Source organism: Macaca fascicularis, chromosome 4, assembly GCF_037993035.2.
Source record: "Macaca fascicularis isolate 582-1 chromosome 4, T2T-MFA8v1.1".
NCBI classification, from domain to species: domain Eukaryota; kingdom Metazoa; phylum Chordata; class Mammalia; order Primates; family Cercopithecidae; genus Macaca; species Macaca fascicularis.
Genome location: NC_088378.1, coordinates 104,825,732 through 104,839,474, shown reverse-complemented (window position 1 = coordinate 104,839,474; position 13,743 = coordinate 104,825,732). Strand labels below are relative to the sequence as shown.

Genomic DNA, 13,743 nt, shown 5'->3' with positions numbered 1-13,743 from the left:
TGAGCTGGGAAATGCCTTCTGAATACGCTTGATCTAAAGGTTGAGGATAAGTATCAGAAGAGAAGAGAACCAAAGAGCACACACACGTCTAAGACAGGTTACTGCAGGTGCATCCAGGGAAAGCTATCCCCTGTTTGAGGACTTTTCAGGGGGTATAACGTCCCAGGTTGTTGCTGAAGTTGTGTAGATGACTTTTTGTACCCACATTTTCCTCCTATCCCCATGATCCCTCCACTCCAAAGGGAAACTGGAAGTGCTGAGATCATCTATAACCAAATGAACAAGTCTGTCTAAATACCTGTTGTGAATAATTGTCCCTTCTCTTCTACCATGAAGGCAAGTCTAGGTCTTAATCATCTTAATCTGTTTTCCCCAACACAGCAGGTAAAACAGACAGTAAATTTCTGCCAAATAAAATTTACTCACATCTTTTTTATAGGGATTTTTTCTGAAATCAGCACTTAAGTATAAAAATGCAATTTAATCCATTAAATTCACTTCAATTAGTTGAGAATTACATAAGGAAAATTTTTCCGTTTCAAAATTGGGTGACCTTTACAGTTCCGTCTCACTGATCCTCTAGAATTCTCTTCATTTGTCAGGCAGTTATTGATTGTAGTTCTGTGAACTTATTTCGTACTAGTCAATTCAATCCTGGACATTGAAAATGTAGCTCTAGAATTCTACCCCTTGAGTATGTCTTTTAGATTATGTAACTAGAAATACCAAAACTATGTCCTGTCACTTTACCTTAATTGAAATCAAGATATGAAATATTACTAATGATTATTTGTTCCAATGCTCACTGGTAATGCTGAGCTTGTTCCTGTTTCACTGGCCTAGCCTCTGACCTGTCTGAAATTTGTAGATGAACTTCACTACATTATTTTTATTTTAACATTTCTATTAAATAAGACATCATTTTATATGCATTATTTGTCCCTCTGCATGTCAATTTTGTCGACTCTAAACTTACAAATATAATAGTTCCCATAATAAAAGTGAAGGAGAAAAGTCTTCATTCATGAGGTGTTGTGAAAGTGGAATGTTTTAGAGATGTGGAAGCCTGACGGCATAATTCTCAGACAGGAAGGCAGTGTATATAAAGGCCAAATTCCCCTTATCCAGTCTGGGAGTGTGCTGCTTGTGAACATCCAAATATGGAGGAAAGAAAGTTTTCACAATGAACTTGCAGCTTCCACCAGCTTCATGTGGCACAAAGATGTTAAAATACATCACAGTATATTCAGGAAATTGTTTAGTCATACCCTACCACTGCCCCACCCATGATACTGAGACGCATCAAGTGGCTTGGCAAATATTGGCAATGACAGGCCTAGAAAACAGAGTCAGAATCCGGGCCTTAGAGAGTTGGTGGTTTGGAAGGCAGTTAGGCATTCCAACAAATCTAAACGGAAGGGTTGGGTTGGCCTCAGAATCAGGGTAGAGAGACGTGAGGGCAAGCAGAAATCAGGCAAGCAGAAAAGAACTAGGAAGATCCACATGCCAAAGGGAAAAGCAACAAGTAAATGGGACATTTACAGAGTCTGACTTGGTAGTGAGAAGAAGAGAAGCTCAAAAATTATAACAGCAAAATAACCTAAATTGTGAATGACCAGGATACCCACATCAAGGAAATGTTAATCCTGTTTTAATGTTTTAACAAATCATTTATTCAGATTATCATTTACTGAATTGTAGCTCAAGAGGTTTAGATAATGATGTCACAACTTCTAACTTGTTTTGAAAAGCCACATTAGTTACAGATAGAGTCCATCCAAGGGGGCATAAAAAGGAAAGGGGCAGAGAGATGAGCAAATAGTGGAATTAAATAATTTTAAAATGTTAAGATCCCAACCTCAATGATGTTCATCTTTCCTTAGCTCAGAACCTAGTTCAAGTCATTTGTTCATGCTGAATTGCATTTTCTTCTCATGTCCTTACCAGAGTCACTTGTCGGATCCCTGAAGTAATGAGACCTTTACGACTAGTGTTGTTACTGTCATAGATACATTTTTTAAATCTAGTAAGAAATAAAATGTACTTAAAATATTATGCACCCCTCTTGTAAGTATTCCATTCTCATTTTTACGCATATCCTTGAGTTCAAAATGTAATTCTTTACATCAGACATAAATCTTATTTCCGTTCACAAAGTAAAAAAAGAAAACTAACTTCCCAGATAGTCTGTAATGTTTTCCTGTGTAATTAACACCTCATTCACAGTTGTGTGTGCCAGTCAAGGCCCTGTCTCCTCTTTCTTGACATTTCCTTGATACCTTGTTTAGGCCAAGCTGATGCCTAAGAGTGTGCAAAATACACTTATGAAAACAGGAATGTTTGAGAGGAGTCAGCTGAATTACCGTGACCTGACAGCTTAGAGAGAGTACTTAGACATATGTTTCATTTTGTGGGTTTGGGGCCTGTGTGCCATCCTTTAAGTCCAATTAATACTGTAACCTCATCTTCATCATCATCCTCATCAACAACAAAAACCATCTGTCAAATGAATACCAATAGTCCATTATTTGCATTCTTCCCTTCTTAATGCTCCTAAGAGGGTCAAATGTTTATAAATCAAGTGTCTAATTTAAGATACATGTTCTCTCGCACTGCAAGTCATCCTGGAAGCATTAGATTATTTTTACTGTTGAAAATTTGTAGATGTCATTTATTTAAATAGACTTGTCTCTTTTTTTCTTGCTGTTAATAGTGACCCTCTGTGTCCTTGTGCACAGAAAATGCAAGTGGAATCAAGGTTTTAGATCATGCAAATAAAATCATTCCATTGTGGGAATCTCCTGGTTTCATTTTTTAAAGTTACATTGAAATTTAATGTAGATTCAGAAAAATGTGTATGTCATAAGGGTACAGCTTGATGCTTTTTCGTAAAATGAACACACTTATGCAACCACCAGGTAGTTCAAGCAGCAGAACATCATAACCCTATGAAACTCCTCTCATGCTTTCACTTTCCACTCCCACGTGGGTAACCCATTATAACTTCTAATAGGATAGATTAGTTTTGCCTGTTTTGTTCTTTGTGTAATTTGATCAACATTATGTTTATAAGAAACATTTATATTGTTGCATGTAGTTCAATTTCATTCATTTTCTTTGCTGTCAAATATATACTTTTCCATTTTATGAATAAACCAAATTTTTTTTTATTTCTACCTCTAATGGGTATCTTGATTGTTATTTTAGACTTTTAAACAAACTTATATCCACGGTTAAAAGGTGATTATGCTTTTCTAAAGGATGCACACTACATATTTTGGAGGTTTTCCTAGAGACATTATCCAACGTTTTTATATAAAAAATGGAGAATTGGAGAGAGGGTAGTGGAAAGGCAGTGAGGAAAGGAACTAATACTTATTAGAACTACCATGTACTGGACATTTTGGTAAAAATAGTTGTTTTCTTTTAAATTGTGGTAAAAAATGTATAACATAAAATTTACCATCCTTACCACTTTTAAGTATACAGTTCAGTAGTGTCAAGTATGTTCACATTGTTGTGGAAAGGATCTCCAGAACATTTTCATCGTGCAAAACTGAAACTCTATAAACCTTAAACAACCCTTTTTTTTCCTCTTCCTTTTCTTCAATCGCTGGTAACCCCCATTCTATTTTCTGTCCTATGAATTTGGCTTCTTTAGATACTTCATATAATTGGAATCATAGAGTATTTAGTTTTCTGTGACTGGCTTATTTCACTTCGTATAATGTCCTCAGGGTTCCTCCATGTTGTTGCATGTGACAGGATTTTCTTCCCTTTTTAGGCTGAAAATATTCCATTGTATGTTTGTACAATATTTTATTTATCCATTCATCTGTTGGTTGACATTTGGGTTAGTTCCACCTCTTGTCTATTGAGAATAATACTGCTATGAACATGGGTATGCAAATATCTCTTCTTAAAACTGTTTCCAATTCTTGGAGTATATAACCAGAAATGGGATTGCTAGATCATATGGTAACTGTATTTTTTTTTTTTTTTTGAGACAGGGTCTCACTCTGTCACCCAGGCATGAGTGCAGTGGTGCCATCTCGGCTCACTGCACCCTCCGCCTCCTGGGTCATAGTGATCCTCCCACCTCAGCCTCCTTAGTAGTTGGGACTACAGGCATATGCCATATGACACCATGCCCAGCTAATTTTTGTAATTTTTTTTAGAAATGGGGTTTTGCCGTGGTGCCCAGGCTGGTCTCAAACTTCTGGCCTCAAGCAATCCACCCTCCTCAGCCTCCCACAGTGCTAGGATTACAATTTTACAATCCCATCAACCTTGCACAAGTGTTCCAATTTCCCCATGTCCTCGCCAACGCTTGTTTTCGGATTTGTTGTTAGTAGCCATCCTACTGGGTGTATGCAGTAGGAATTTTACAAGTGATCTTTTTATTCCTTTAACAAAGTTGTTGCAAAGTATAAGTACCATTTTACATCAATGAAATCTTAGCACAAAAAGATTCTATAAGAGAAAAAATGGGGCACAGAGATTTTCCAATCCAGGTGCCCTTGAACTTGACAATGAGCATTTTATTCTCAAAGTTCCACATAATCACAAAACAAATTGAATTCTTTTATTCTGAGCTACAAGATATAGACTTACAAGACATAAGGTGCTCTACAAGATTGCCTGACTTTAAATATGAAATAAGAGCTTTAGTTTTAGAGTAGTGGTTCTCATAACATGGTCCCCAGACCAGCAGCATCAGCATTACTGCAAACTTGGTAGAAATGCAGATTCTCAGATCTCACCCCAAACCTACTGAATCCAGAACTCTGAATAGCCAAGCAGGTGGCACACTCCTGTAATCCCAGCTACTCAGGAGAGGGGCTAGCTGTGTTATCATGACCTGACAGTTTAGAGAGAGTACTTAAATGCATGTTTCATTAGTGGGTTTGGGGTCTGCATACCATCCTTTAAGTCCAATTGCCACTCTAACTTCATCTTCATCATCATCATCCTCATCAACAACAAAAACCATCTGTCATATAAGTACCAATAGTCCATTATTTGCATTCTTCCCTTCTTAGTGCTCCTAAGAGGGCCAGGTGTTTATAAATCAAAAGTGTAATTTAAGATAAATGTTCTCTCACACTGCAAGTCATCCTGGAAGCATCAAGTTTAAAAAAGAACTTTTTTAAGCTCTTTTTTATTGAGACAGGATCCATGATGGTCTTGAACTCCTGGGCTCAAATGATCCTCCTGAGGTTTCCTATGACTGATTTATTTCACTTGGTATAATGTCCTTGAGGTTCATCCATGTTGTTGCATGGGCCAGGATTATCTTCCTTTTTAAGGCTGAAAATATTCCATTATATATATGTACCTCATTTTGTTTATCCATTCATCCACTGATGGACATTTGGGTTACTTCCACCTCTTGATCCTGAGGAGGATTGTTTGAGACCAGCATGGATCCTGTCTCAAAAAAAAAAAAAAAAAAAAAAAAAATTCTGCGAGTGAGGCACAGCAATCTATTTTAAACAGCCCTCCAGGTGACACTCATGCATGGTCAGGTTTGAGCAGTCCTAGGTTTAGATCATTAGGCAGATATCTAAAGTGTTGTGTAATAATCTCCACACAGTTGCCAAACAGAAAACTGACATATTGAGCACTTTCAGGTTTCCAGGGCAACTTGATAGAGTAAATCTGTGCTTTGCACTTTATACCACAGTTTTCAGGAAAATGTTGGATAAGCCCAGTTATAATAATGCTGAAACAGTAGATCTCTATCCATCTGAAAGTTCACCCAAGCACTAATTTATCAGAGTTGCTTCTGAACAAATGGCTACCTGAGAATAGCCACCCTAACCAGGAAGACCTCTTCCAGCTCAGCAGATATCTGACTTATCTCCAGGATTTTCCCTCCACCCACACCCAAGTCCCCACCTTTTGTCTCACTTTTGGGTCTAGACAGAGCCCTGTAATGAATGGACCAAAACAGCCAGAGATAGAAGTAAAAGCAAACGTGCAAACATTCCTCCCACTGGCATCGGGAGCCTTCTTCCTGGGCCTGCTATCAACCTCCGCAGGCCCTGGCCCCAGGTATCCTCATCCACACGAAGAATGCTTCGTGTGAGGCATTCTGTCCACTAATTAGGATACCTTGTACACATAATGGTTCATCATTGATTTCTTGCACCACGGGAAGAATTGTAGACACTTTATGTCTTTGTTTCCTATGAACAAAGATTCGCAGATTAGATTTTCCTCTGAAAAGTGGGGGAATCTGATTTTAGTCCTAGGAAGGGAGTTGTGGTTTATGCCTGTTTTCTTGGCATAATTATTCATAAAATACTCCCCCAAAATGTCCTAGCTTAAGTAGTAAAATTCGCCCTACCAAAAATCTACTGTTAGCTCCTTTTTTAAAAACCAGAACATTTATTGTGTGACTAATCATTGAAATTCTTAAGATAAACTGGATGCTACAACAGCTGCCCTCTTGGGTTTAGACGTTTTTCCTTCTCAGAATCCATGCCTGAATCTGCGGTATACAATGTTCGGGTGCCTCGCTCGACCAGTCCTGGTAGTATTTCATCTTTAAGCCTTGGCACTTCAGTTATACTTCCTCTTGTGCTTAGCAGGGCAGCCACATTTGCCACAGGGTGACTTCTGAAGGTGGCAGGCCTTAGAGCCACAGTGGTGGCACAATGTGTGCATCTTATTGTGACACTTTTCAGACAATGACGTTCCCTTCAGTATCTTGCTTCTGTGGCCAAGACCAAAGAGTGTTGTTAGCTCTTAGGTAGGCTTTTGCCTTTCCCTAATGTTTTTAAGTAGAAGACAGATGATCCTTCAAAGGAACAGGAGACTGTACAGCGGTATTCGGTGCAGCTTGGGGCCTTGAAGAAGGGAAACAAGAAAAGGGAGTTAATTCCCAGGGCTCCTTGGAAAGAAGAACAATGATGTCTGGGAGTAGGCATGGACTATTATGTTGATAGAAATGTGGCCCCTAAGAAAGTTGCCATTTCTCACACCTGTAATCCCAACACTTCGGGAGGAGGCCAGAGCTGGAGAATCACTCCAGTCCAGGAGTTCAAGACAGCCTGGGCAACATAGTGAGACCCTGTCTCTAAAAAAAAAAGATTGAGAAAAAAAGAAATTGTGCCCCGCCTGGACCCATAACTCTCTTATGCTCTAAAGCTTCCACCTACATTTCTCATCCGTCCACCCCTCTCCTCTGTCCTCCACAAGTCACTTACACTTGAGACTTTAGTGTCAAGAGTTTCTCCCAAGGTAAATCTTGTTTCTCGTACAGATTGAGCATCCCTAATCTGAAAATTCGAAATCTGAAGTGCTCCAAAATCCAAAACTTTTTGAGCAACAACATGACACCACAAGTGGAAAATTCTACACCTGACCTCACATGACACGTTGCAGTCAAAACACAGTCACAATTTTGTTTTATGCAAAAAATTATTTAAAATAGTGCATAAAATTACCTTCAGACTATGTGGATAAGGTATATATGAAACATAAACGAATTTTATGTTTAGACTTGGGGCCCATCCCCAAGATATCTCATTATGTATATGCAAATATTACAAAATAAAAAAAATTCCAAAACACTTCTGGTTCCAGCCACTTTTGGACAGATGATAATCAATCTGTATGTATTTGGTGGTAAGCCTAACAAAAAGGTAACTGCATTGCTTTGTATAGCACATCTTTAAAAATTGTTCAAATCTGATTTAGGAAAGTTCAAGCCTAGAAACCAGGTTTAATGTGAAAATATGTGCTGGCTAACGTTGTGTGCACACAATATGTTCCAATTACTTAACAACCCTCAAAAATATTTTACCTGCATGTCCACTCAGCAAAATGAGCCTTCTCTCTGCCCTCTTCCAGCATCCACACTGACACTCTGACACTCTGACAATGGCAAGGCTGGCTGAAATCAGCAGTGATATGCAGGAATCTGGATGCTTGCCCTCACCATATCCTGAATCTTGGATGCTTTTTACTCCTCATCTTAACATGTGCCAATGTTATGTTACAATATCTGATATTTGGTTTGTTTCAACATTAACTCTGTGATAAAAGTTAATCAATAGCCTCATTTTCCCTGCTTCCTGCCCAAATCAATACACATGTCTCCTTTGAAGAATGGGGAATGTAAACTAAAGTTGATCCTATGGTTTTAACTTACCTCAACCGAATGTATGCTTAAAGAAAGAACCAATCACTTACTTAGATACCATTTATTTAGTTTCTTTGTATTCTTGTGAATTAATAAATTACAGTGCTTCCACCTTCTAAGTAAACTTTTTATCATTGATTAGTCCTCAGAGGCTAATTTACTTACATTTACTAAAATACCAAATATATTGATTTTCAGAAAATGTAAACTGCAAGACTAGAACACGGCATACATGTGTATAACTTGTTTTAAGTATACAGAATATTAAATTATATGTTCATTTCAATCTTACAATCCTCCAAAAGAACTGCATGGTTTAGATCTGTAAGATGAAAGATAAGAGAAAAACACTACTATTAATAATTATATTTATGTTTTTAATTTTTTTTTTTTTTTGAGACAGTCTCTGTCTCCCAGGCCAGAGTGCAGTGGCGCCATCTCAGCTCACTGCAACCTCCACCTCCCAGGTTCAAGCCATTCTCCTGCCTCGGCCTCCCGAGTAGCTGGGATTACAGGCACACACCACCATGCCTAGCTAATTTTTTTTTGTATTTTTAGTAGAACCAAGGTTTCTCCATGTTGGCCAGGCTGGTCTCGAACTCCTGACCTCAGGTGATCTGCCTGCCTCAGCCTCCCAAAGTGCTGGGATTACAGACATGAGCCACCGTGCCCAGCCTATGTTTTTAATTTTTAAAAAATTTTAAATCTGTTCTGTAGATGTTAACTAGGGCTATTTATAGACAAGGATGCTGTTTTCATATGAAGTCTTTGATGTTATCACCTTAATTTCCCTTCAGAAACAATGGACACGTTTCTCATCCAATCACAACATTGTATTTGCTTGTTGATCTCTGAAAACTTACTCTCCTGTTTCAACTGGCATTTAGACCTCCTGTCCCACTCCAAGACTAGATGAAAATCAGAGGAATCAGGCAACTTTGCCCGACATTTTCAGAGCAAGAAAATTGGTGAATAAAATGAGCCTTTCTGTGCCTACATTTATAATTCTCCCCCAAAAAAGCATGGAAAAGATCAACCTAATATTTTTACTTTATAAGCATCAATAAGCCTTAATATGTACTGACATTTACCAATATGATAATCAAATAGAATTGTTAGTAACAATGAAATAGAGTGAACATATTTAGAAAACATATGCTCATAAAATGCTTCTCATTCAAAATGTATGCTTTCAATACCTAAGCTTACTTCCCTCTGTTAAAAATTTAAAAAATAAAAAATGTTTAAGAAAATAATTTTATAATATCTAATGAAATGCTTTTAAAATGTTAGTAGATTCACAGGTACAAGAGATGTTAGCACAACATCTTGCGATTGGAATTTAGCTAGTTGTGAACTTGAGAGAGTTAATATTCGGTTGTGATAATGAAGATTAACATGCAAGAATTACACATTTCAGTTCACTTATAAAAACAACTTAACCACCTTAAGGGAAGAAAAGAGCTGATGTGCTTCACACAGTATATGTAATTACAATAGGGCTTAGGGCAGTGCTTTTCAAATTTTAGTGAGCATAAAAATGCAGATTCGTGGCTCCCACCCCGGAGATTCTAAACCATGAAGTCTAGGATGAAGTCCAGGAATATGCATGTTTAACACCCAATCTCACCCTCAAATAACTCATATAAAATTACAGTTCAGGGCCCTCTTGGAGAACACCAACTTAAGATGACAGATGTACTTGTTATTGCATCCAAAACCACAGAATCATCAGATAAAATACCCGTCTTAGACCATCTTTCATATACTTTATATTACTTTGCTAAAGAACCAAGGTAATGGCCGGGCGCGGTGGCTCAAGCCTGTAATCCCAGCACTTTGGGAGGCCGAGACGGGCGGATCACGAGGTCAGGAGATCGAGACCATCCTGGCTAACACAGTGAAACCCCGTCTCTACTAAAAAGATACAAAAAATTAGCCGGGCGAGGTGGCGGGCGCCTGTAGTCCCAGCTACTCGGGAGGCTGAGGCAGGAGAACGGCGTGAACCCGAGAGGCAGAGCTTGCAGTGAGCTGAGATCCGGCCACTGCACTCCAGCCTGGGCGACAGAGCCAGACTCCGTCTCAAAAAAAAAAAAAAAAAAAAGAACCAAGGTAGATAGCATTTAAAGGACTGCTGATAACAGTTAAGATTTATTCATTTCAGGTACTATACTTCTCATTATGGTTCTTAAAAATTGGCCCACAACTTTTAAAATTAATTGATGTTTAAAAGTCATGAGGAATTGGAATTGTTTCTTAACTTTCTGTTCATTTTTAATGTGTTCAATATTCCCATTTAATATTGTTTGATATTAAAATGTAATGGAGTCACAGTATTTATCATCTGTTCTTCTTTGGTTTCAAGGGAAGACGAGGGAAAACAGGACCTCCAGGAAAACCAGGACCCCCGGGACCACCTGTGAGTAAACCATACGATGACTGTCCCTTTAAAAAGTCACTCTTTATTTCTGTGTGTTTACCTAAGGATTATTTTACTCGCCTGTAGATAATGATTTCCTTCTTTCTACTGTTTCGAATGACTGGTTTCAGCATTTGGATGAGTAGTTCATAGTCTATATTCCTAACACCATCATCACCACAAACCAAGAGATGAGGGAGGCTGGTAATCATCCACACACCTCACCCACTTGTTTATTACACAGATGGCCATAACAGTAGTGTCTGCTTGAACATCCCAAGCCAAGTGTCCAGACAGATGAATCCTGTTCTGAACCTACCTGAACTCCATCTTCTCGATTTCTTAACATCCAGGCTGTTAGAAAATCAGGGGAAGCATATCCACTTTTCTTGATATGAAACTATTTTGTTAGTATAATTTCATGGTTTAGTAAAAAGTGCTATAAAGATCATCTAACCAGTTAGTTTATCTGGATCCTTTACCCCGAGCTTCTAGAAAAAAAAAAAAAAAAAATAGTGTTCAATTTCTTGTAGTTCTGGTAACTCTGCAGGCTATGAGAGTCTGGTTTGTGTCCAAGCTGCTCCACCGACACTGCACTCTCTGTGGTCCCAACAATCTCTGCATCACAGATTCCCTGAGCACTTTTTAGGCTTCATCTGACTTTACTGCTACACAGGAATGTATAGCATTGACTGCTCTCTCCTTGAAACTCCCTATTCTCTTGGTTTAGCGACATTGGGTTTTTTCTCCTATGCCTGGGGCCATCTTTTTGTCTCCATTAACAGCTTTTCTTCTGCCCCCTATATGCTGGATGGATTAATGAATGCCAGTTTTTTATTTCAACTCAGACACTGTTCCTGAGTTCCAGGCTGGTACATCCCATTATTTTTTAGTATCTCCACGTGGAAGTCTCCTGGCTACCACAAAAGTATAACGTCCAAAACTAATCTCTAAAAATAATCCTAGATGTTTTTTCTTCTTCATCCTCCTCATCTAAACAGTTTCTAAATCATATCAGTTCTACATCCCTGCAGCCCACAAATCCTCTCCGTCTTCACTGTCACTGCCTTAGTTTAGACCGTTGTCAATTTGAACCTATATATTTGAAGTCATCTGAGAGCTGGTCTCATTGCCTCTACCTTCTCCAAGTGGAGTAAAACCTCTAAATCATGACAGCATCCAGGTGGGCTTGGATGGCTTAAAATTCTCTAACAGCTTAAAACTATTTGATTTTAAATTCCTCAATCGCTTCTCTTTTCTTCAAGACAGATGGATTCCACATCCTCTACATGCCATTCTGGGCCCTTCATGGTTTGCCTTTTACCTGCCTTGGCCTATCCTCCTCTATGCCCTTCCTTCTTTTGTAATCAGTCATCTTCCTATTGGGAGATCCCGCTCCCGATGTTTAACATGGGTTCTTTTCTATTTCGTAAGTGTCTCGGCTGGGTTGAGAAATAAAAGGAAAGAGCACAAGAGAGAGAAATTTAAAGCTGGGTGTCCGGGGCAGACATCACAAGTCGGCAGGATCCATGATGTTCCCAGAGCTGTAAAACCAGCAAGTTTTTATTAGTGATTTTCAAAAGGGGAGGGAGTGCACGAATAGGGTGTGGGTCACAGAGATTACATACTTCACAAGGTAGTAAAATATCACAAAGCAAATGGAGGCAGGGCGAGATCACAGGACCACTGGATGAGGAGAAATTAAAATTGCTAATGAAGTTTCCGGCACGCATTGTCTTTGATAACATTTTATCAGGAAACAGGGTTTGAGAGCAGGTAACCTATCTGATCACAATTTATTAGGTGGGAATTTTCCCATCCTAGTAAGCCTGGGAGCGCTATAGGAGACTGGGGCTTATTTCATTCCATTGGCTTCGACCATAAAAGACGGGACACCTTAAAAAGGGGCCGTCTATAGGCCTACCTTCAGGGCATTCTCTTTCTCAGGGATGTTCCTTGCTGAGAAAAGGAATTCAGTGATATTTCTCCTATTTGCTTATGAAAGAGGAGGAATATAGCTCTGTTTCCATCCAGCTCACTGATGGCCAGTTCAAAGTTACCTCTCTTGTTCCGTGAACATCGCTGTTATCCTGTTCTTTTTTTAAGATGCCCAGATTTCATATTGTTCAAACACACATGCTCTACAAACAATTTGTGCAGTTGACACAATCACAGGGTCCTGAGGCGACATTCATCCTCCTCAGTTTACAAAGAAGATGACGGGATTAAGAGATTAAAGTAAAGACAGGCATAGGAAATCACAGGGGTATTCATTGGGGAAGTGATAAGTGTCCATGAAATCTTCACAATTTATGTTCAGAGATTACAGTAAAGACAGGTATAAGAAATTATAAAAGTATTAATTTGGGGAACTAATAAATGTCCATGAAATCTTCACAATTTATATTCTTCTGCCATGGCTTCCAGCTGGTCCCTCCGTTCAGGGTCCCTGACTTCGCGAGACATCTTCCCTTACTGTTTCAAAAATGCTATGACTTGCAAATGTTCTCCAATAGGCCTGTATATGCTTCTCTGTATCTCATGACTCAGCTCAAACATTTCTCCTATAGAGCCTTTGCCAGTGCTCTCAGCATTTGAGGTTTCCTCCCATGGTCCTGTATGTTACACCGCCTACAGATATTGCACATTGCTTTGGACTCTTATTTTCCTCATCTGACCACTGCACCGTGATTGTTTTGAACCTCTATTTTCCCACCATTGCTTAGAATAGTCTCTGGCCTATAGCATGTGATTATTGTTTATTTAATGACTGAGTAACAAATGAATATGTTTTGTAGACGAAAAAATTAAGACCAGGTAAGTGCCTTTCTGAAGACCAAAAAACACCCTGCACCACCACTAGAGGGCCTCAACCCAGTACCTTAGGAATCTCTTAGGATGTGCTCACCTGCCAAAAATGAACATGATTACTGTCCTGTCATTGATTTCATTTCACTGTAGCCATTCTAGTGGATTGTCCTATTAACAGTGCATTGGGGCCAATTGATATTTATTATATAAAGGCAGATTGGGGGGACGAGGGATGAGGAAGTATAAGCCGGATATCTGCATTAGTCTATTCTCACACTGCTATGAAGAACTACCCGAGACTGGGTAATTTATAAAGAAAAGAGGCTTATTTGACTCACAGTTCCACAGGCTGTACAAGAGG

At 38.9% G+C, this 13,743-nt stretch overlaps 1 protein-coding gene and 1 pseudogene across 4 annotated transcripts in view; one reads left to right on the top strand and one right to left on the bottom strand.

Annotated features, from left to right (window-relative positions):
* Nucleotides 1-13,743, top strand: part of COL19A1 (collagen type XIX alpha 1 chain) — a 329,196-nt gene that overhangs the window by 205,878 nt on the left and 109,575 nt on the right. For all 4 annotated transcript variants that reach the window (XM_065543865.2, XM_005552609.5, XM_065543866.2 and 1 more), the window contains exon 16: nucleotides 10,518-10,571. In XM_065543865.2, the coding sequence (XP_065399937.1) occupies nucleotides 10,518-10,571 (54 nt within the window). The remainder of the gene's footprint in view (nucleotides 1-10,517; nucleotides 10,572-13,743) is intronic.
* On the bottom strand, nucleotides 6,421-7,819 carry LOC123572856 (large ribosomal subunit protein eL37 pseudogene; annotated as a pseudogene).